General features: G+C 49.7%; 1 protein-coding gene across 1 annotated transcript in view; it reads left to right on the plus strand.

Annotated features, from left to right (window-relative positions):
* Window positions 1-24041, plus strand: part of TRIM71 (tripartite motif containing 71) — a 63782-nt gene extending 39741 nt beyond the window's left edge. The window contains exons 2-4 of the mRNA XM_053221731.1: window positions 3700-3867; window positions 18212-18346; window positions 21507-24041. Of these exons, the coding sequence (XP_053077706.1) occupies window positions 3700-3867; window positions 18212-18346; window positions 21507-22958 (1755 nt within the window). The 3' untranslated portion in view covers window positions 22959-24041. The remainder of the gene's footprint in view (window positions 1-3699; window positions 3868-18211; window positions 18347-21506) is intronic.
* Window positions 24042-24290: the final 249 nt, after the last annotated feature.

Raw genomic sequence — 24290 nt, forward strand, 5'->3', positions numbered from 1 at the left:
CTCCCGCTGGGCCCACATTCCTAGGTCTTTGTCTCTGCCTGGTATTTTAGAAATTATGGGAGAGGAAGGCAGTGGGTGGGGCGTTCTGGAAGCTGGGGGCAGGGAAGAGGGTGGTCACTTGCAAGGTCAGAGGTCGAGCCTGCTCCATTCAGCTGGGGCAGCCAGATTGTCGCCATGCGAGGAGGGGGAAGAGGGGGAGGGGGAGGAGGGGTGGGAGGGGCCGTACCGTACATCTGCCCGGGAAACCCCTAACAGGCAGCTCCAGGCCCTAGAATTCCTGCCGCCAGGGGACCACTCCTTCTCCCCCTCATGGCCTCTGCCACTCTTCTGGTCCTTTGGAAGACGTGGGCTCCAGTTTATTCTTTTAAAACAATCTTCGAGCTGTTTCAGAGAGAATTGCACCCATGTGCACGCTTACCTGTTGACTCCAAAATTGTGGGTTTTCGACCTCCGAAATTGCAGGTGGAGATTGGAGCTTCTAAATGGAGCATGAAATCCTCCCAGAGTTTTATGCCGAACTTCAGCTAGACAGTTGATAAAAATCGACCAGATTTCCAGTTTTTGGATACCGTTCTTTGAAAAATCAATAGCGCGTGAATTATAAGCACCACTGGAGCTATGCTGTTCTACTCGCCCTTCTCGCCCTTAGCTTTTTTATTACCAACAAGCTGGGTGTCCCCCAGGGCCAGCCCCACCGCTGTGCTGTGCCTACAGTCCAGGACCGAAATCAGGTGCGTTCTGGGCACAGTCCCGGGGAACCGATGCCAGTTCAGGATTGCATCAAGAGGGGCCCAGTGCCAGGGGCTCTGGGGCACCCTGCCGCTGCTTGTTCGGACCAGGATTTCTCTTCTGGCCTCTTCCTCAGCAGAATGCTTCAAGGCCTACCATTTGCGAGGTATCTCCTATGCGCATTATCCAGGCTGTGGATTTAAATTTAATGTTTATTTATTTTGAGAGAGAGCGAGAGAGCCATTGAGCACGCCCTCACGTGCGCTCAGGCAAGCAGGGAGGGGCAGAGAGAGGGAGAGAGAGAGAATCCCAAGCAGGTTCCGCACTGTCAGCACAGAGCCCAGCTCGGGGCTCCATCCCACGAACTGAGGTCATGACCTGAGCTGAAATCAAGAGTCGGGCGCTTAGCAGACTGCAGGGTCTGGATTTAAAAAACCCAGAAGAACCACCTTGGTTTCTTGCAGTCACACAGTTGGCACCTGGAGCCTGGCTTCCTTGCTCAGCCCAGAGTTATTTCAAAGGACTTTGGGTTTCTGGTGTTCAGTCCCCGAGGTAGGGTTCCCAGGATTTCAGGGATGGAAGCGGTCTCTGGAGGCACCTCGCTGGACTGCTTGTGTTTCACAGACGAGGCAAGCCCGGTCAGGTGACTGGATAGACGTCCACGGCCAGATGGTGCCGGGCTCGGGCTGACAGCTTCAGGTTCTTTCCTACTCACTGCGAGTGAAAGCTGTTCTGTTCACAGAGACTGAAGAAAGCCAGGGGACCCTGGTCAGTCCACACAGCTGTCCAGAGAAGGGATGAAGAGGGGATTGCTTACTGTTCGACAGGGGCAGAGAGGACAGAAGGTTCAGAGACCTGTCCCATTCGAATTTCAAAGGAGCCTACAGATGGAAGGTTTTCACACTTCACATGAGCATAGGAGTGACCCCTTGATTCCCGTGACAAATGGAGGGAGCCAACGGGAAGGCAGGAGGTTGAGTTGTTGAAACGGGGTGGGGGAGGGTGCTTTAGCCCCACATCATAAAAAGAGACTGTCCAGGAATTTCCCCCAAGTTTATCCGCTTTAGCATCTTTTGGTTAGCATTTAAGGTCAGCTTGAAAATTTTAGCTTTATCAGATTAGATGATCATTTCTAAAATGGTGAACCGGCTTTAAAAAGCGATTGGTCTTGGAGGCAAATTACGGTCACCAAATTTCAGTCACCCTCGGTTGCTGGGAAGGTACTGCACTGGCCCTCGTCTAGTCACAAAGCTGATCCCATTTCTCTCCTATAAAATGGGGCCCATAAACTTATCACATCGGAACCATTTCTTAGAAATAGGAAGTGGGTGGCTCAGTCGGTTAAGCATCTGACCTCGACTCAGGTCGCGATCTGGAGCCCCACATCGGGCTCTGCTGACAGCTCAGAGCCTGGAGGCTGCTTGAGATTCTGTCTCTCTCTCAAAAATAAATAAACATTAAAGAATTTTTTGGAAAAAAAAAAGAAACATAATCGAAGTCTTTCCCCGATTTCTGAGTCCAGCGGTCCCTAGAGAAGCAGCCTAAACCACGCAGGACCACACAGCCCCCTTCTGACTCCCTGCACCCTCAGCAGAGTCGGCCTGTGGCCCTGAGCTTGTCTGGGGACACCCATCTCCCAGCGGATGTGCTCGGAGCGGCGTCTGGTTTGTTAACAAAACAACCTGAAGAGCAGACAGTCAGCATCCGTACTTTCGTCCGGGCTCCTTTCTGCGAGGGTCTTTCTCCTGGGAATGTCGCGGCCCTCCCTGCCCGTCTGCAAGTCGGGTAATGCTCCGCCTGCTCTGGGCCGGGCTTCCGCACAGAATCGCCTGGCCTCGGGTCTCCCACCCTGGACGCCACAAGACCTCGTAAGGTGCTCGGTGCTCTGGTGAAGAGCCAGCGTCTGGCGGGTCTTCCAGAAGGCTCGAGTTGGCCGCCCTGTTCTGCCCTTGCTTGCTGTGTGGCCCTAAGACGCCTCGACCTCTGGTCTTCATCTGGGGATTAAGCGTATTGTGTGCGGAAAAGCAACCCCTCGGACACCGCTTCCCTGCCTGTTGCGTGTCGGCTGGCTTTTCCCCAAGCCCAGGTATGCTGGCAGCGAATGGAAGCTCTGCTCTCGAAAGCCATCCAGCCGACGTTGACACAGAGCGGTGCTAAGTGCCCTGCTCCGTGGAAGGATACAGCTCGACTGGCCCAGTTTCTGTGCCAAGGAGCTTCCGCTCTTGAGAGCTCCTCATTTATCAGCAGGTGAAGGTTGTGCCAAGCCGTGTCTCCCTCCCGGCAGGCTGGGCCCCAGGGAGATACAGAACATCACAAAGCAGTTCAGTCAGCACGGGCTGCCTCTCGGGGTCAACTCCTTGGAACAACTTGGCAGGAAGAAGAAAGACAAGAAGCTGGCTGACCTTACCACTAGCTTTTTGCCTTCGTTCCAGAAGCTTAAGCCCAGAGCTTGCCCGCGTGCCTGGGAGAACCATGCTTTGCACTTTGCACTAATCTCCTTGATGGGGGGGGGACTGTGGCTGCGAGCTGCCCTGTGAGGGTGATTAATACTGGCTCCTAACTGTGTTTCACACACCCAAGAGGGTGGGGTGGCAAGACACATTTTTCTGGTATATTCTTTCATTCGGGCCACCAATCTCAGACCAGGGAGGTACAGTCTTAGAACTTTTCTGGGCAATTAATCTGAGACCTAGGGAAAATCTCATGCCAGGAGGATTGTTTTGTTTCGTCTTCGCCTTTGGAGTCTCGGTTAAAGTTCTGAATGAAACCGGAGTGGAAAGAGGGAATTGGTTGTTTTCTCCTTGAGGGGGTAAGAAAGGAGGACACGCTGCCCGCGGTTGGCTGCGGGGGTGTGCTTCCTAAGTGGGAAGGGGGTGTCTGGGGTCTGGCATCCACAGAGCACCCCTGAGGCTGCCTCCCTACCCGCTAGTCCCAAATCTCATTAATGCTTGTCCCCTCTCTGGTCCCCAGGTGCTGCACCTGTACTGTGACACCTGCTCAGTGCCCATCTGTCGTGAGTGCACGATGGGCCGGCACGGCGGCCACAGCTTCATCTACCTCCAGGAGGCGCTGCAGGACTCCAGGGCACTTACCATCCAGCTGCTGGCTGACGCACAGCAGGGCCGCCAGGCCATCCAGGTCAGTCCCCCCCTTTCCCTTATTCTTTCTTGCACGTGAAACCTGTCCCACTCCCTTTCAGACGGCATGTGTAGGTTACTGGGCAGGCTCCGATGTGTGGGGGCCTGGGAACAATGACCCACACGAGCTCCTGTGACCTCCCGTGCAGCAGTAATCCCTTGGGGAGGGGGAGGGTTTGCCAAGGGGGATGTGGCCAAAGTTGACTAGCCAGTCAGGGCTTGTTTCGCACACTTAAGCTCCCTTCCCTCCTCTGCCCTCCACATCATCTGCCTGTTTCTCATCCAGCCCCCTCCCCAAGTACAAGTGGGCATTAGCATACCTCAGCTGGGACTGCAGAAAGACTGGGCGCTTAATGCTTTCCAGGCAGATCTCTCTGCTGCTCAGATTTATTTATTTATAGGTGAGACAGAGGTGAGCAACAGAAGTTTAAGATAAGGTTCAGAATCTCAGAGTCTTTCCCAAACAATAAAAAGTCACTTCCTGGTAACTGAGACCCTTGTTTCTGTTGAGTCCCCATCCCTTTGGGTTTAGGAAGGGACACATGTAACTTTGGGGCATAGAAAAGTTCTCTTACCGTTGAGTGATAGCATACCTGAATTGATTTAAAATCTTATTGCCTGGTCCAGACAACAAGGTTTTAAGAAAAAATCATGAGACGTTTTCCTTGTAGGAAAAGCTTGAAAGTCAAGGAAACATTGCTAATCGTTGAGCAGAAATTGAATGGAAAGTTCACATTCTTAGAACATTTGAATAAGTGAATTGTGTAATAAATAAGACCTTTTTTGGAAGTGGTAAGGAATTGATCATGTGCTGTAAAGAAAGGGCAGAAGGGGGCGCCTGCCTGGCTCAGTCGATTCAGCATCCAACTCTTGATTTCTGCTCAGGTCATGAGCTTGCTGTTTGGGAGTTCGAGCCCCACATCGGGCTCTGTGCTGACAGCGCAGAGCCTGCTTGGCATTTTCTGTCTTTCTCTCTGCCCCTCCCCTGTTCACATCTTCATTCATTCATTCATTCATTCATTCATATTCCCTCCCTCTCTCCCTCTCCCTCCCTCCCTCCCTCCCTCCCTCCCTCCCTCCCTCTCTCTCTCTCTCTCTCTCTCTCAAAATAAATAAAGTTAAAATCAGGAAGGGGCAGAAGGATAGTTCTGGGTTTTAATAAGTTTCTCAGCAGCTATCCTGTTCCTATGCATGATACTGAAGTGGTGTTTCTGAAGAGTCAGATTGTCTGTTATTCAAGCCCTGTGATTAGAGGTTTGAGCGTCTGTTTCTGCAGTGACTACTGGCATATTCTAACGCCAGAGCCGGCTGCTTTCTTCTCTATGCCTTCAGAGTGGTTCTTGGTTGCTCTTAAATTCTTGGTTGTCAGCATCCCCTTTAGCGCATAGTTGTATTTTATTTCTGTTCCGTTTTGGTGAGCTTGTGTCCCTGAGTGGTTGGTGGCTCCCCTTTTTACGGCAGTGGGGACTTCGTCCGTTGCCTCACCCTGCTGGTGTCTCCTGGACCTGGCTGCTGTCAGCGTCACCTGGGAAGCCCCAAGACCTGCTGCATTTGGGTCCTGCCCCCCGCCCCGACTGTGGCTTCATCTTATTAACCCCTTTCTGTCCTTGGAGATTGAGAACACTCTGGGGTCCTTGAGACATGATTCACAGAATTGCTGGTGCTCTCCACTTTCTGGGATCAGCCACTCTGGAAAGAAGAATGCGTTGTCATGATTCGCTAGAGACGTAAAGAGAGATCTGTGATCTGTGATTGCAATGATGAAATCTCAAGGAACTGGAAATTTGAGAATTTCACGGAGAGGAGAGAGAAGTAGTCGGACAGAGGATTTTGTCTCCCATGCTTAACTTCCTGCAGCGAATACAGTCACTGTTAGCAGACAGTCTGCTGTGAGTAATAAGAAGAACCTAGGGGTGAGATTCAAATATCAGCAGTACTGCTGAGCTCAATGGGGGCATTTTGGGGAGGAGCCAAGTGGCAGGAATGAGATGGGAAACTCAGTTTGTTTAATCATCTGCATGGCCACATCCAGGTATACCTGCTGAGCATCATCTGCATAGATTGCTTCAAGGGCCTGTGTAACTGGGAGTGGGGGGCGGGGAAGGCACCCTTTTGGGGCTCTTGGTTGCAGTTCTTTGGAACCTACTCTCAGCCAGTGGTCCAAAGATTGGGGTATGGTCGGACAACCATTTCTGTCTGAATGTTCTTACCAGGTTCTCAGTACACTGACTGTTCCTGAAACTATCTCGTGGCCCTCTGATGAAAGTAGAGAGGTTCATACCTGCCAAGAAGTCTCCTGAGTGTTAGAAAACACGGCCCTTCTTTTCCCTCTGAGTTAACTCTGTGATGCCTTTGGGGGAGGGAGGGGGAACTGAGGTAAAGATGGAGAACAAGTTAGTTTTGCTCAAATCATTTGGTGAAGGGTCGGTTTGTTCCCATGTGAGCCTTAGAAACAAACCGTCTCCAAGGTCAGAAGACTGGTAGGGACCCACTCTTCATTGTGAACAAATATTTTGCAAATGGGTTCCTCCTAGGAGGTCAGGACATCATTGAAACTGATTTAGTGAGAACAAGGAGGAGTTTGCTTTTAACTGAGCCCCTGCTTTTGTATTTAAGGAAGAACACAGTTCTGAAAGCTTCAGGTAGAGTTCCTGTCTCAGTGATGAATCTAAAAACCATTTATAAAGTATGCCTGGAAGATGTTGGAAAAATCCATCACTGGCTAGCACAGGGTAGGCTCTGGTTTATTTTCATAGACGTAATTAAGAATTAAGACTTGTGTGCAAGTATACAAGTGTTTTTTCCTTTGTTGGTCACTAAGCAGTGGAAAGGATGTTGGATACTGAGAGGTTCCCCACAGGGTAAAGAAGCGACCTTGGAATGCCAGGAAAGAACACTACTTTGGGTGCATGGTGCTTCAGGCACTTGGTTTCTTGCATTGGTCAATGTTCATGAAATAAATGGCCTAACCACATAATTCGTACACTGCCATTTAATAGCGTTCATATTAGAGAATACAGCAGATAGTATGAAGGCTGTTTTTGTTTTGTTTTGGTGTTAAGTGGGGAAGGGGCAGAGAGAAGTAGAGAGAGAATCCCAAGCAGGCTCTGTGCTATCAGCTTGGAGCCCGATGCGGGTCTCAAACTCAGGAATCATGACCTGAACTGAGATCAAGAGTTGGAACGTAACCAACTGAGTCGCCCAGATGCCCCTGATTTTTGTTATTAATGTGAACACTGGAGAAGGAAGGAGGAACATAATTAACATAAAATTTGGGGGAGTGGTAAGCTATTTTAAAACACACATCTAACTGGTGCACACACACACCCTTTTATACATCCCTTAACTCCATTTAAACTAAAATACAGAATGATTCCGGTCACAGGGTAAGAGATTCTCTTTTCTTTTGCAAGGACATTTAAATCGCAAGTTTGAGGGGCAACTAAGCCACGCAGTGGCTTAGTCAGTTAAGTATCTGATGCCTCTCAGGTCATGATCTCACGATTCATGAGTTTGAGTCCATAGGGCTCATGAATGAACATAGAGCTGTCTCTGCCTTCAGCACAGAGCCTGCTTCAGATCCTCTGTCTCCCTCTCTCTCTGCCCCTCCCCTGCTTGTGTATGCACTCTCCCTCTCCCTCTCAAAAATAAACATTTAAAAAATAAAGAAGGGGTGACTTGGGCCTAGATCATGATCTCCTGGTTCGTGAGTTCGAGCCCAGCATCAGGCTCTGTGCTAACAACTCAGAGCCTGGAGCCTACTTCCGATTCTGTGTCTCCCTCTGTCTACCCTACCCCACTTGTGCTCTGTCTCTCTCTCAAAAAGAAGTAAGTGTTTAAACTATTTTTTAAAATAAATAAATAAGTTGCTAAGTTTGATTTGGACATCGTTGGTCTAAGAAACTGTCCTCAGCTTGTTCATTTACCCTTTCTTTGTTCTTTTGTTGTTGTTCATTTACTCATAATATTATTGAATAAATGCATCATTTGGGAGCTTTTAAATACTTCTCGTGTGTACTGGCAAGTCAGCAGGTTCAAGAAGCAGGAGATATTCTGGAAGGAGGCTTTATTTTTGCCAATAACTTACGGCCTCAAACTGAGTAAGAAGTTGTAAGGAATAGTTGTAAGATTTAAATTATGATAGCCAACACCAAAATAAAATCCTAGTAAGGGTTATTACATGGAAAGGAAGGGGACAAGTATTTTAAAAAAAGAAAACGCAAACTGGAGGTAGATATATTAGAAGTGAAACGAGGAGGGTGCGTGAGTGGCTCAGTCAGTAAAGCGTCCGACTCTTGATTTCAGCTCAGGCTGTATCTGTCTCATGGTTCAAGATTGAGCCCTGTGCCCGGCTCTGCACTGATAGCATGGAGCCTGCTTGGGATTTTGTCTACCTCTCTCTGCCCCTTCCCTGCTGGCTGGCATGCGCGCGCTCGCTCTCTCTCTCTCTCTCTCTCTCTCTCTCTCTCAAAAATACACTTAAAAGAAGCAATACAAGAAACTTATGCACAATTTTAAAGTTTTTATTTTTTGTAAGTAATCTCTACACCCAACATGGGGCTTGAACTCACGACCCTGAGATCAAGAGTCACATGCTCTTCTGACTGAGCCAGCCAGGTGCCCCCAAAATGCATGCATGTTAATAGGAGAATAGCAGACTAGCAAACGGGGCAGAGAAATAGTTACTCTGAAAAGATCATCATCAGTAGGCACAACTTTTAGGAAGGAAGAGACAACACAGGTGAAGGAATGAAAGGGCTGCAGACACCTTGCAAAGACACAGCCTGACCACTTCATATAAAGTACAGAAGTGTATTCAGCCTGAGCAGTAACCGGTCACAATGACACCAGAGCACTATTTTGGATAAGTGACGGAGTAAGTACACCACACGTAGTCTTTGTGAGTGGGAGAGCATGTTTTGAAAAATATCCAGAGCTTTAAATATGGAAGGAACTCCGTCCTCTTAATAGGAGTCTCCAAGGCCATGTCCTACCTCCTGAAGGTGCAGCTTGTACCAGTAGGAAAGGTCAACAATAGGAATTAAGGTTTTTCAGCCCCTTACATTCATAGAGTTTGGGATCACATTATAATACAGTGTTAACTAAAACTAGGAAACCCTGAAATTGGTCCAGGAAAAATTATGCAAAACAAGTAAAGATGCATAAAAAAATTATGGGAGGAAGTAGAAATAAGCCAAAATAGGAATAGTGGCGTTTTGCTGATTATGGTGGGACTGAGGCAGCTTTCTTTCCCCCAGTTTTATTGAGGGAAATGGATATTCAATGAACTGTACGTATTGAAAGCATATGAACACATATATATTCAATGTGTATTTCACCCATGAAAACACAACTATGTCAAGGTTAGGAACATGTTTATCACCGTCAAGTGTTTTCTTAAATTCTTGTGATAGTACCTGCTTTCCAGGTCCCAAGCAATTTATTCACCCCATTCTGTCATAGTTTAGGATTTTGTTTGTTTTAATCTGGGAGGAAATGAATTTAGCCATGAGTAACAGGCCTTCACTCTGCTCCCAAATGTGGTAGCTTAAATACGCAAGGCGTTAATTTCTCCTGTTTCAAAAAGTTATTCTAGAGGTACAGATAGTCATTGGGGAATCCTTCAGCTTTGCTTTGCCATTCCGAGGTGTTGACATTCATACCTTTGGCTAACAAATGGCTGCTGGAACTCACGATATAGCATCTATATTCTGGACAATTGAAAGGAAACAGGCATGCTCCCACCTTTTATAGAGATTTCCTAGAAGGCTGCATGGGACTTCTCAATTGGTCAAAATCCAGTCTTTTGACTGCTTCATTCGCCAGGGCGTTTTTCCTTCCAAGTGTTTATTTAAATTCCAGGTAGTTAACATACAGTGTAATATTAGTTTCAGGTTTAGGATTTAGTGATTCGTCACTTAACATACAACATCCAGTGCTCATCACAAGTGCCCTTCTTAATACCCATCACCCATTTAATCTAGCCTCCCCACCCACCTTCCCCCCAGCAAACCTCAGTTCTCTATAATTCAGAGTCTGTTTTATGGTTGGCTTCTCCTGTTTTGTTCCTTAAATTCCACACATGAGTGAAATCATATAGTGTTTGCCTTTCTCTGACTTATTTCACTTAGCATAATAGACTCTAACTCCATCCATGGCAAGATTTCATTCTTCTTTATGGCTGAGTACTATATATATATGTATATATACTATATGTGTGTGTGTGTGTATAAACACACACACACACACACGCACCACATCTTCTTTATTCGTTCATCGGTCGATGGACATTTGGACTCTTTTCATAGTTTGGCTATCATTGATAATGCTGCTACGTATAATAGCAGGGTGCATATATTTCCTTGAATCAGTGTTTCTGTATCCTTTGGGTAAATTCCTAGCAGTGCAATTGCTGGATCACAGGGTAGTTCTATTTTTAATTTTTTTCAGGAACCTCCACACTTTTCCAGAGCGGCTGCACCATTTTGCGTTCCCACCAAACAGTGCAAGAGGGTTCCCCTTTCTCTGCATCCTCGCCAACATCTGTTATTTCCTGGGCTGTTAATTTTAGCCATTTGCAGGGGCGTTTTGATTCAAGTTCGCTAGAGCTTCTGTTACTCTTCATCTGATAACTAGTATTAGTGAGTAGTAGTGATAAGAGTCAAGTGGGTGTTGTGCACACTGGCTATCTTTGCCCTACCCTTTTCCTGAGTTCCCTTATTGGACTTGAGTTGCCTACCTGGTTGAAAGGGTAAACGCTCTTCGTGTTAAACTACAGTGATAAATACCGCACCATTTAGCACAAAAATTAGAAGGACTGAGCTTGATGACTAAGCATGACTTTCTTAAATTGCACAAGTGAAGATAAATGTAAGTTACTCCAGACTTTCTGGACTACCTTGGTTCCCTGACTTCTGTTTTGTCTGATCACTTTAATAGACCGTGCACCCTGCAGCATTCCTATCTGCCACTATGGAAAGTCTATCGCAAGGAATGCTGAGGATGGCTACTGTTTTATAGGAATTTATACAAACTAAGGCAGAAAGTAGATGAAAGAAACATTTTTTTCTGTTACAGATCTGGAAATGGAAGAACAAAATTTAGTCGTTATGCTTAAGATCCCAGATCTCCTCAGCCATAGGCCTTGTCTTTTCACCAATAAGAACGAACAGTCCTGGGGCGCCTGGGTGGCTCAGTCGGTTAAGTGTTCCGGCTTCAGCGCAGGTCATGATCTCATGGTTATTGAGTTCAAGCCCCGCGTCGGGCTCTGTGCTGACAGCTCAGAGCCTGGTGTCGGCTCAGGATTCTGTGTCTCCCTGTCTCTGCCCCTCCCCAGCTTGCACTCTGTCTCTCTCAAAAACAAATAGACATTAAAAGAAAATTTTCAAATGAACTGTCCCTGTTTCCTGAGCTCTACTCTGTTTTAGGCACTGGAACAGGCACTTGCTCCAGTATGCGAGGTTTGGGTGTTTGTTCCATTTGGCAGAGAGAAAATTGTGCTTGAAAGCGACTAAGCAACCCCCCCAGAAGTCACAGTGGCAATGAGTGGGGGGGATTGCAGTTTGAGTCCAAAACTGGTGGTCACCTCTCATTGGGGAGGCAGCTGTGCCCCCGCCTTCCCTTCTTATGCGCGTGCACTCAGTGTACACAAATGTGAGGGACTCAAGTGCACCGTGACCTAATTGACATTTTTCCCAGGCTGTCTTCATGAGGATCCTTGGTTGCAGTTGAATGAAAGGAGATGAATAGTCTCAGGGGACCGGGTGGAACACGGATGGATCGGGCTTCAGGTGTCCAGGGACTCAGACCTTGGTGCCAGCACTCGGTCTCTTAGCTCTGCCTCTCTCCATGGTGGCCTTGTCCTTGCTGTTGAACGTGGTGGGCATACACGGAGATGCCTTCCAGTCTTGCAGTATTGCAGCAACTGTCCTCAGGGGGAGAGTTTTCCTTTTCCTCTCTTCTCCCTGTTGGGGAGAGGTTGGAACCTCCATTTGTAAAATTGCGGGGAAGGGCCCTTGATCGACCTGGCATCCTTCATTCCTCCTTGGGCACTGCACCTGGAGGCACTATGATTGGAAACTTCCTTTGGCCTAAATGAACGAGCACGAACACATCCCATAAGTAAAGGATGCTACCGCCAAATCTGCAGTCAGATTTAAGTTCTTACCAACCTTACCTTTGCATGCGTATCCATGACCGTTCCTAATATATCTGCACTCCGTACAACTTGGGACTGGTGTGTTTTCATTTCCTTCTTACCAGCTTTTGTTTATAAAAGACTTTTAAGAGCTCCGTTCCCTTTCTTCAAACAGGCACATTTACCCATTATTAAATTACAAGTATTGGATGTACAGTTGACTGTGAACCACGGTTCCTGAGATAAAACTCTGAGAGACTCACTACTTGTTTTCATTTAGCTTGAGACACTTAGTTCCAGAAAAAAAAACACCCAGAAGCAAATCCTTCAATTAATTCTATTTAACCCTGTATAGAGAATTAACTCTGACAAAGGGTCTAGAGTTATCTACAACGAAGGAAGCATGAAAGATGTCTGTAGTGTACCTCATCGATGTTTTAAGACTGATCACTCAATTTTTAGGGCTTTTTAAAACCTTTTATTACTTTAACTTGGACTCTTCCTGGAGGTAAAACTTTTTGGTCACTTACGTAATTAGAGGGGTTCATAAGGTGCACTGATTCCCCTGGGGTGGGAGAGATGTCTATAATCAGGATCAAGACACAAGTTGCTCTCGTAAAGGGAGCCTTGATTTTTCAATTAATGTATTTATCGCGCTTAAGATGCCATTGATTGTAATATACACATTTATTTTAGATGTACCTCACAAAGGGAAAGCCCCACTGACAGTTTTAAGATGAGTCTTAGTTTCTTTTTTTTTTAAACTTTAATTTTATTTTTTTTAACGTTTATTTATTTTTGAGACAGAGAGAGCGCATGAACAGGGGAGGGACAGAGAGAGAGGGAGACACAGAATCGGAAGCAGGCTCCAGGCTCTGAGCCATCAGCCCAGAGCCCGATGCCGGGCTCAAACTCGCGGACCGTGAGATCGTGACCCGAGCCGAAGTCGGACGCTTAACCGACTGAGCCACCCAGGCGCCCCAAGATAAGTCTTAGTTTCAAAGTATTAAATGTGATAAAATTACATTTTAGAGTGAACTACGGTATCTCCCATGTCCAGTTTTCTGCTCTGTGAGTTTGCAGGTGACATTGGCATTCTCTGGTATTCTTCTGCCTGTTGGGACACTAACTGTTTCCCCTGTTTCCACCCCTGTTTCCCCTAACAGACATCATTAATCGCTTTCTGTACTCTTCCCTCAGAAACCCAGTTGGCCTCCACACTGAATGACCAGCACTCGGCTGGCACGCTGATTGGCCTACCCAGATGGAGACCCTCAGCTTTCAGATGTTAGACTGAACCTGCCAGCTCTAAATGACAACATTGGGGTGCCTGCGTGGCTCAGTCAGTTACACATCTGGCTCAGGTCCCATGAGATCAAGCCTGGTTGGGATTGTCTCTCTCCCTCTCTTTGCCCCTCCTTCGCTCACACATGGTTCTGAGCACTCATTCTCTCTCTCTCTCTCTGTCTCTCAAAATGAAAAGGTTTAAGAGATAACATGAGGGGCGCCTGGGCAGCTCTGTCAGTTGAGCATCCACCTTTGGCTCAGGTCGTTACTTCATCGTTCATTGGTTCCAGCCCTGCGTTGGGCTCTGTGCTGACAGCTCAGTGCTTGAAGCCTACTTCAGATTCTGTGTCTCCCTCCCTGCCTCCCTCCCTCTCTCTGTCTCTCTCTCTCTCTCTCAAAAACGAATAAACATTTTAAAAAATTAAAAAGGATAACATTTTTCTGGGGTGCCTGGGTGGCTCGGCTGGTTGAGCGTGCAACTTCAGGTCAGGTCATGATCTCATGGTTGGTGAGTTTGACCCCACGTCAGGCTCTCTGCTCTCTGCTCTCTGCTCAGAGCCTGCTTCAGATCCTCTGTCTCCCTCTCTCTGCCCCTCCCCTGCTTGTGCACGCGCTGTTCTCTTTCTTTCAAAAATAAATTTAAAAAAAAAAGAAAAAAGAAAAAAATAACCTCCTTCTCTAGCTGCATGCTTGTTGGGTAATTTTTGTTTTCTCTTCTTTATTGTAAATTGAATGTTTCTGTGTTTGAAATTTACCCAGCCCTTTTACCCACTGTCATTTTCCCCCTCCCACCTGCCCCTTGTTTCCTTCAAATGCCCTGTTTAGATCATGGGAACTAGTTCAGCAGGTCCTGGTCTGCACATCTTGGAATGCAGTGCTTGACCGGACTTTATATGATTAGGAAAAGGACGCTATATTTTGTCTCCGCACGTAGGGCTTTTATGACTCTCAACCCAGGGAATGAGCCCATCCTTGCGCACTTGGGGATCGCTCAAGTTACAGTAAGAGCTTTGAACCCCTTCTACCTGATTGAAAAATACAAGAAACCGTCCTTGCTGTAGAAGGGAAATCGAGACCCGAGGGCCTGCTAGGGACCTGGCAGGGAGCAGGCCTGGCTGGGAGACAGTAGGGAGAGAGGCGGATAGACACTCATAGCCAAAGAGGGTGGTCCTTGCTCTGTCCTGCAGGAGGTTCTTGTCCTGCGCGAACGTAAGCCCGTTACTTCCATTTCCTGTGGTTTTTATGGAGAATCAGTCGGTTTACGATACGGCGTTGGTATCAGTAGCAGCTTGCCGCCTCTGCTTTCCGTTGAGGAAGCTAAGAAATCTATGGGCAAAGGCTTGGTTGCCTCGGTCATGGATTGACTGGGACGCCAGCTAACGCGTCTGAAGACAGGGTGTGTGGGTTACTAAGGTGTACTCGGCACGGAATCTGGCCCCTTCGCACTTGTGCCGTGTGGTGCTGGGCTGTGGCCCTGCAAACCGCGTGTCCGGAAGTCGGGAAGGGGGACTTCCTTCCCCCATTTGCCTTCCTGCTCGTCGCAGCGTTTCTTCGCCCTGGCAGCAGAGCTCAGTCACAGGTTCCAGCTTCTGCCACGCCCAGAATGAGCGGGCATGGCCCCGGTCCCTGCCTGTAACCGCGTCTCTTCTCTGTGTCCTCCTGGCCCAGGGGTGGTGGCCGCTTACCAGTTACGGTCTGCCTCTCGGCCCCCATATGCCCTTTGCCCTGACAGTTCTCCACTTCCTGTTTAACCAGATTCTCTGCACTAAATCAGCTCCGTTTAAAAAGGTCTGGTGAGCTTTCCCATTTTCTGAACGCATCCTGCCCGCCTGAGACCTTTGAAATCGACCTCGCGCATTTAGGATACCTGTATGTATGCATTCAGTGATTGATCGGTCTAACTTTTGATCGTTTGGTAATTTGGATACCTCCATCTGCTTCAGTTCGTTGGCTGCTGTTTCCTAGGGCTGCTATAAGAAATTACCATAAACTGGTGACTTAAAATAGGAATTTATTCATGTAGGATTCTGGGGGCTGGGAGTCCGAAATCAAGGTGTCAGCGTGGCTGTGCTCTGAAGGCTTTAGGGAAGAACCACTCCTTGCCTTCTCCAAGCTTCTGGTAGTCCCCAGCACAGCTTGGTTTCCCTTGGCTTGTACCTGCACGGCTCCTAATTCCTGTCCCTGTTGTCATGTGGTCTTTTTCTGCGTGCCTGTGTCTTCACATGGTCTTATGTGATGCTCCCTCTAGTCCAACATGACCACATCGTAACTCGTCAGCCTGAAATTGGGGGACGCAATATATTGTTTTAAATATTGATTTATATTTTTTAAACCTTTTTTGATCTTTCACATTTACTTATTATTGAGAGACAGAGAGAGAGAGACATAGAGTGTGAGCAGGAGAGGGACAGAGAGAGGGGGAGACACAGAATCTGAAGCAGGCTCCAGGCTCTGAGCTGTCAGCACAGAGCCTCGAACTCAGGAGCCATGAAATTCATGACCTGAGCTGAAGTCAGGCTTAACCAACTCAGCCCCCCCCCCCCCCCGGGCTCCCCGAGAGAGAGGGAGGGAGGGAGAGAAAGAGAGAGGGAGAGAGCGAGCGAGCTGGGGAGGGGCAGAGAGAAAGGGAGACACAGAATCCGAAGCAGGCTCCAGGCTCTGAGCTGTCAGCACAGAGCCGGACACGGGGCTCGAACTCACAAACTGTGAGGTCATGACCTGAGCCTAAGTCGGATGCTTAACCAACTGAGCTGCCGAGGCACCCCTAATAGTGATTTATTTTTGAGAGCAAGAGAGAGCATGCAAGCAGGGGTGGGGCACAGGGGGTGGGGTAGAGGTGGACTTCACACTGACAGCAGAGAGCCTGACCTCAGGCTTGAACTCACAAACCACGAGATCATGACCTGAGCCGAAGTTGGATGCTTAACCAACTGAGCGCCCAGGTGCCCCTGGGGGAGACAGTATTGAACCCAATATACTTACCTAGTGCTTTGTTAAAATAATGGCCATGGCCGCAGACATTAGCACGGGTAAAACATATCATGGACTGTGTAACTAGCCCCGCGTTGCGTTTGATATGCAATGCAATGACACTTAGGTAGGAAAGGTGGAACAGAAACACGGGAAGGGGTCGTTCACTGCCAGTTTCAGGAAGGAAGTGGCATCTGAGCTCAGTTGTAAAATGTAGGCTGAATTTGGAAGAGACTGCATTCCAAGCCATGGATAGTCTCTGAGCATTCCAGATCTGCCCGAGTGCCACCTCTGATCAGCTCAGTGGGTTGTTAGGCCTCACAGCGATCGAGGCAGAGGATGCCATGAGCAGTCAGCCACGTCAAGCAAGGGTGCTTTGGAGGCAGTTGCGATGTGAGTGTGACTTTCATGCCATTGGTGCGTCACCTAGACTTAGAGCATTAACGGGGGGGGGGGGGGGGATTCCCTGTTGTAAGCGACTGTTTAAAGTGAAGCATAGTCCTACAAATAAGGGCACTCATGTGTTGTTGGGTTCCATTTATGTGAACCATCCAGAAGAGACAGCGGTGTGGAGACAGCAGAGTATGGGCGCCGTGGGGAGAAGGGAGGTGGAAGACTGCCTGGTGGGTGTGGAAATGTGCGGGGCTAGATGGCTGTGATGCTTAACATAACTCGGAAGGTGCTAAATACCACTGCATTTTATGGCCTACGTCTGTTACCACAATTTAAAAACAAAATTGGGCAGGAAGTGTGCGTGGGCCTAGGTGCAGGACTGTGCCTGTAAGCAGGGAGGTCCATGGGATGAAGGGGAAGCATGCTTGAGGTTCCGCTGCAGGTGTTGATCTGCTGAGCGCTGTTGATAAGGTAAACATGATGTCCTACTCGGCCAGGGGCTGTGCTGAGCTCCCTCTGTGGATTATCCTGCCTTTCCCTCCCCTTCGCCCAGGCTGCAGAAGGCCGGGCCCTTGTCTGAGGCCTTGCAACTACTGGAACGTGGAGCTGGGGTCTGAAACTGGGGTACCCGACTCCTAGGATGACTCCAGCCTGCTTTGCCCAAGACTGCCTCAGTTGTATCCTCCACGTGCCGGAACCCCTTGGTCCAGGGTGCGCCCGTGGTTGGTTCCTGAGCCCAGACCAGGCTCCAAACCCTTGGTGCTCCTCTAGGCCCCTCCTAATTTGGGACACCCACCCTAAGACCTGTTGAGCACCATCAGCGGTTTGGAATCCCTGATTTCATACCTCAGTATCTCAAAGAAATCCTTGTGGCTTTTCAAGACACATCATGTAATATTAATGAAAACACTGGGCCTTCTGTCTTGATTAATTTTTTATGAACAATAATACGTCTGATTAAACTGGCTGCTTTACTAGGGCTGCTGGTACAGGGTGGGGCACACGGTGGTGCGGAGATGGTCTGGCGAGCTGACTTGGCCACAGGGCGCGCACGGTTTCTCTGGCAGAGCAGACAGTCCCCTGGGTCACTTGGGGCTGGTGCTGGCTGGAATGAGCTGAGCTGCTAATGCTTTGACAGCAACGGGAGGCCTGCAGCTCCCCCACACCTTCGCCTGAGGGCTGTGCCGGCCTGTGGGGTCTTCCCTGGTGGCCAGTAAGGCCAGAAAGTCTGTGGGGAGTGGCACATTTCACGTCCGATCCTCCTTCCCGGTTTTCGGCCGGGGCCCCGCTACCCTGGGCTCCCGGTGTCAGAGTAGCTCTTAACGGTCCTGACGTTCGCTGTGTAGGTGCCATTTCCCATACGAGGAAATCCGGCGCTTGCCCGCACCTCCTTCGGTTCCATGTCGGACAGGTGCACTCTCTCCCTGCGTGCCTGCTTTCCTTCCAGGGAAGCGGGCCGAGTGGTCCCGGGGCCCAGGCTGTGAGCTTTTCGGGTCTGTGACTTGCACGGAGCAGCGGAGGTCCTCCTAACGCCGTGAGCTTGTTCTTGGTTTTCCAGCTGAGCATCGAGCAGGCCCAGACGGTGGCGGAACAGGTGGAGATGAAGGCCAAGGTGGTACAGTCGGAGGTCAAAGCCGTGACTGCGCGGCACAAGAAGGCCCTGGAGGAACGGGAGTGTGAGCTGCTGTGGAAGGTAAGGGGAGCTCGTGCACCCCTGCCCCGGCCTCCGCGGCCGGTGGGTTTTCAGTGAGCTGCAGAGAACCCATGAGGATTTGAGCGTCTGCTCGCTTCCAGACCCCAGCTGGAAGCCAGGAGGTTCTCCACAGAGGTGGTTGGGTATCCTCAAAAGGTGACCGAGAGAAGGGGGCACGGTCGAGAATGTTACGAAAGCAAGCAGGTGGGAAGCATCCTTAATTTGGGGGTCCTGCCTAGTTGTACTAACTGACCCCCTGTCTCCCACTTGGGAGGGCAAAACGCGTGTGCCCGCTCTTTAGATGAAATCAGCTGGAAGGAGCCGTCTCCCCACCCAAGTCTTCATGCCAACATTGTCTTCTCTGATCTTCCCTCTGCCCTCGGAAGAGGAGAGAATCTGTTGCCTGTGAAGGGGTCTGAACTTCAAGCCAGTTCAGCTGTAATCACGGTCTCTTAGTACATGAATGAGACCGTACACGTTGCTGAGTAAAAAGGGTGCACTTAGGTGTGTGCGTGCTCGTTTTAATCATCTAAACTATGTGAAGGTAGAGATGGGATCTCAGTTTCTGAAAGTGATCCTCACCAGTCACTATGCCCTAAAATGTTCTGGAAGGCTGCGTTGGAGTTGTGCATGGCGTTTTCCATTTAGTTAGCTCACAGCCAATTGCTTTCTGCCTCTGCTGGCTTCTCAGGAAATAGGACTCAGTTGCCTTTTGATGAGAAGTGAAGAATCCTTGGGTAGAAGAAGTCTCAAGATTTTATTCAGCACATATTTTATGGAGGTACCTTTGTGGGCCTGACATGGTTTTCAGACACTCACGTGCCCCCATGGTCTGCCAGGTCATGCCACCCACGACTGTTAATTATAACTGAAAGGGGCACGCTTTGTGCAACCTGAGAGCTCTCTGGGGAATTCTGCCACAAACTTGCTCTTCAGGATTTGCTGATGAAAAGGCCTTTGTGCGAAGGAGTTTCTCTGCGCATCTCACCTTAGGTACCCTCCCTCCTGTGAGGCCGACTCCTGCCCTCTCCCTAAAGGCAGTTCTCTTTCAGGGGGCTTGGAAAGCAAGTTTTTAGTCTTGGAGAAGCAAATTTGGAAGAAGAGTCAGTCTCTTTTCGCAATATACTTTGTTTCTACCTCATTTCTAAAAACTCATTCTCCGATAACCTCTGAAACAAGCTCACTCGTTCGGAACACGGGTACCTAAGTCCCATTTGTCTTTGCTTTTTATTATTATGCCTCGCCCTCCAGATTTTGTGGGAGTTCCACTCTCTTTTACTAATTACTGCCTTTCCACCCCTCCCAGCAAAGCTTTCCTGCCTGTCTCTGCTCGGATACGTCTTTGTTATACAGCATCTCATTTTCTTGCATCACGCATTACTGAAGGGATTTGAGTGCCAGGTGACCCGGTTTTGTGTATCTAGATGTTTTTTCATGCCTGTGGCTTACACATTTCCAGGGGATTCGGCTACCTTGTGGGATTAGCTGCAGCCACCTCGTTAAGAGATCCAAACCAAAGGCCAGAGGTTTGGCCCAGTGCAAAAACAAAGGAGAAAGCTGCTCTTTGATCTGTCCCCACACGTGTCCTGCTCCCAGAGCCGACAGATGGAAAATCATGAATGGGTCAAAAATCCCATCATTGCCCCCACCAAGGGAAGATCGGACTGAAATCCAGGCCCCCCCCAGCAGGAGACCCTTATTCTGAAATAGTCTTTCTGTGGTATTGTCATCAGCAGAGCTCTCAGAAGTCGTGATTCTGTCTGCAAAATGGCACGAGTCAGCTGGGTGGCACCTTTATTCCCATCACAGGGGAAACCACTTTAAATTGGAGGACTTTTACTGATCTGATGCAGAAACGTGGAGAAGTGGCTCTCTTTCATTGGTCAGAGTGAACCCCACGCTCCCAAGTAGAGTGGCTTGAGACCCTCAGAAGCAGGGATTATTTGGGGCAGGTCTGATTTCAGGTTTGTAGATCACAGCAATTTGGATTTAAAGGGCTCCTTTGGAAATGCAGGCCAGTGGTTTCCAAAGACTTATCTCCAAATTTGGGGTGTGGGGCCTTTCTGTGGAGGCAGAAAACCGTGGAGATGGGATGTGTGGCCGGGCAAGGGGGTACAGGTTGTAATCTTGAATTAGGTTCTCAACAAATCCCTTCACTCCCTCCACATACAGTCCTTCTTCCTCTCAGGGGCGGGGGCCGTAGAGAGAGGGAGAAATCTTTGAAGAGACTGCAGGCTCTGTGGCTGCACTGAAAATTCAGCCCTTTGGGAGTGCAAGACTGGCCTTGTGTCCACTGGGAGGTCCTGCTGCTGAGGACAAAGACCTTACTCTCTGTTGGTCATTATGCACCCCCAGTGCCTGGCACAAAGCAGGTGCTCCGTAAGCATTTGTTTTGTGGCTCTTCTTTGCTTTTGATTTTGATTTTATTATTACAGGAATAATGAGAGAACTCCATATGTCCTTTTCCCAGATTTACTGGTCATTTTACATTTTGACCCATTCTCGCCATTCTACGTGTGCACTCTGTATGTGATTCGAGCGAGAGCCAGTTGGCATGTTGTGGACAGGATGCCTCTTTACCCTCAAACACTTCTGTGTTTATTTCCTCTGAGCAAGGGCATTCTCCTACATCATCACAGTTACTCAAAATCAGGAAGTTCAACCTTGGAACCATGCTAGTATCTGATGCCCCGGTCCCTGCTCCGTGTGCACCAGCACTGTTCTGTGGGGTCTTTTTGTTTTTGTTTGAGAGAGAGAGCACACACGGGTGGAGGGAGCCGGGTGGGACAGGGGAAGGGAGCGAGGATCTCGAGCAGGCTCCATGCCTAGCCTGAGCCCTCAAGCCCTAGCTTGGTCCCACGACCCCTGAGATCATGGCCTGAGCCAGAATCGAGAGTCGGATGTTTAATGGACTAAGACACCCGGGTGCCCCCCCCCCCCCCCCCCCCCCGCACCCCCTGGTCCAGGATCCTGCACTACAAGCCGTAGTCCCGTTTTCAGTCCTCTCTCATGATCTGGGACAGTTCCTCGGCCTCCCTCTGTCCTGGGAGTTTGGCCGTTTCTGAAGAGCACAGGCCAGCCGTGGGTCTGAGTGACCGGTGCCAGGCCGTGCGTCTCGCTCCCTTGCCTGCCTCAAAGCCTCCATGCTCTGTCCCTGCAGGTGGAGAAGATCCGCCAGGTGAAAGCCAAGTCCCTGTACCTGCAGGTGGAGAAGCTGCGGCAGAGCCTCAACAAGCTGGAGAGCACCATCAGCGCTGTGCAGCAGGTCCTGGAGGAGGGGCGGGCGCTGGACGTCCTGCTGGCCCGGGACCGCATGCTGGCCCAGGTGCAGGAGCTGAAGACCGTGCGCGGCTTCCTGCAGCCCCAGGAGGACGACCGGGTCATGTTCACGCCCCCGGACCAGGCCCTGTACCTGGCCATCAAGTCCTTCGGCTTCGTCAGCAGCGGGGCCTTTGCGCCCCTCACCAAGGCCACGGGCGACGGCCTCAAGAGGGCGCTCCAGGGCAAGGTGGCCTCCTTCACTGTCGTCGGCTACGACCACGACGGGGAGCCTCGCCTCTCGGGGGGCGACCTGATGTCGGCCGTGGTCCTGGGTCCCGACGGCAACCTGTTCGGTGCCGAGGTGAGCGACCAGCAGAACGGGACGTACGTGGTGAGCTACCGGCCGCAGCTGGAGGGCGAGCACCTCGTGTCGGTCACCATGTGCAACCAGCACATCGAGAACAGCCCCTTCAAGGTGGTGGTCAAGTCAGGCCGCAGCTACGTGGGCATTGGGCTCCCGGGCCTGAGCTTCGGCAGCGAGGGCGACAGCGACGGCAAGCTGTGCCGCCCCTGGGGCGTGAGCGTGGACAAGGAGGGCTACATCGTCGTGGCCGACCGCAGCAACAACCGCATCCAGGTGTTCAAGCCGTGCGGGGCCTTCCACCACAAGTTCGGCACCCTGGGCTCCCGGCCCGGGCAGTTCGACCGGCCGGCCGGCGTGGCCTGCGACGCCTCCCGCAGGATCGTAGTGGCCGACAAGGACAATCATCGCATTCAGGTCTTCACGTTTGAGGGCCAGTTCCTGCTCAAGTTCGGCGAGAAGGGAACCAAGAACGGGCAGTTCAACTACCCTTGGGACGTGGCGGTGAACGCGGAGGGCAAGATCCTGGTCTCAGACACCCGGAACCACCGGATCCAGCTGTTCGGGCCCGACGGCGTCTTCCTGAATAAGTACGGCTTCGAGGGGGCTCTCTGGAAGCACTTTGACTCCCCCCGGGGCGTGGCCTTCAACCACGAGGGCCACTTGGTGGTGACCGACTTCAACAACCACCGGCTCCTGGTCATCCACCCCGACTGCCAGTCCGCGCGCTTCCTGGGCTCCGAGGGCACGGGCAACGGGCAGTTCCTGCGCCCGCAAGGTGTGGCCGTGGACCAGGAGGGGCGCATCATTGTGGCCGACTCCAGGAACCACCGGGTGCAGATGTTTGAGTCCAATGGCAGCTTCCTGTGCAAGTTTGGCGCCCAGGGCAGCGGCTTCGGGCAGATGGACCGCCCCTCCGGCATCGCCGTCACCCCCGACGGGATGATCGTGGTGGTAGACTTTGGCAACAATCGGATCCTCATCTTCTAATCCCGCTCTCTGGGCTTTTGTGTTGGGGTGTGCGCGTCTCCCTCTGTCTCCGTTGGAATTTCAAAGAAGAAACAGTCTCAGGGAAATTTCTTTTTTTCTTTTGTTGAAAGAGAACAAGAAGAGTACAACATTGCTTAAGTCCTACCTCATCTTTATTTTTTTTACAGATGAATGTACTTCTCTTTTCTGCAGGGATTGAGCCTGTGACGTGATAATTTGTATCTACCTCATGAATCTTTGCATTTCCTTCCCCAGCAGGCCCTCTGCCCTCCTCCCCACCCTCACTCAGTGGAGTTCACGTTTCCCTCTGACCCTCCGTGGGGCGTGATATGCACAAGCCTGGCGTCTCTGTGGCTGGGTGGGGGGCACTGGATGTGTGTGGTGGGGGTGTATTCTGTAGATTGAGCCAAGGAAACATGAAAAAACTAAGTAAAAAAAAAAAATGAAAAACTATAAAATGTGGAAAAATAAGATTTAAAAATGCTTAATTATAGAGTATTTGTGTTCTGGAGAATACTGTGTTTTGGGGATTAGATTGTGTTGTGTGATCTTGATCTTTTTGGGAAACTTTTTGATTTTTTTTTTTTTGTGTGTGTGTGTTTTTTTTTTTTTTTTAAATGCTGCAACAGAGAACTTTTCTGTGTTCTCCTTTTATACCTCAGTGTGTTTATCATCCTGTTCAGCATCTTTTCTTATTCCTAGAAAATGTGGCTGTGTCTGTGGCTTGCTAGCCAAGAAAAGCAGACTGTTCTATTCATATTTTAGGATATGTGATCCTTGTTTCCTTTAAGGGACGTTGGGTACACCTGCGTGTTTGTGGGTCTGAGTCCTCTTACGCCAGAATAGTAAAGCTGCGGGTGATATACCACCACCCGAAGAAACTTTTCTTCTCACGCTTTGGTTTCTAAAAAATAGATGTAGCTTAGGATTTTGGATTAAAAGTATTCTCAAAAGTTAAGTACTCTTAGTTTGCTGTTGGTTATAAAGTTCAGTGGAAGGAAGAAGAAAATCAACCTCATTCTCAGAAAAGAGGGTATCCGGCCTGCCTGACCGGCTGACTTGTGTGCGGGCGGGCAGGCAAGTGCCGAGCATGAGAAAGAAACAGGCTACCCCGGCACTCTGAGGGAGGGTGGAGGTCAGTCCCCGACCCCGGCTTGAATGTCGTTCTGTTAATGCGAGGTGTTTCTTTTCCTAAGAAGAGTGTAGGCAAAGAAACGACCTTTTACTTTAAAAGCACAATTTTTTTCCTGCTTTGGAAGTTCAGGGAAATAGAATGTTTGAAAGTCAGACGGGAACAGCTCACCCCCGCACCCTCTGCCCGGGTCGCTTTTG

Source organism: Acinonyx jubatus, chromosome C2 (assembly GCF_027475565.1).
Source record: "Acinonyx jubatus isolate Ajub_Pintada_27869175 chromosome C2, VMU_Ajub_asm_v1.0, whole genome shotgun sequence".
In the NCBI taxonomy this organism is placed as follows: Eukaryota; Metazoa; Chordata; class Mammalia; order Carnivora; family Felidae; genus Acinonyx; species Acinonyx jubatus.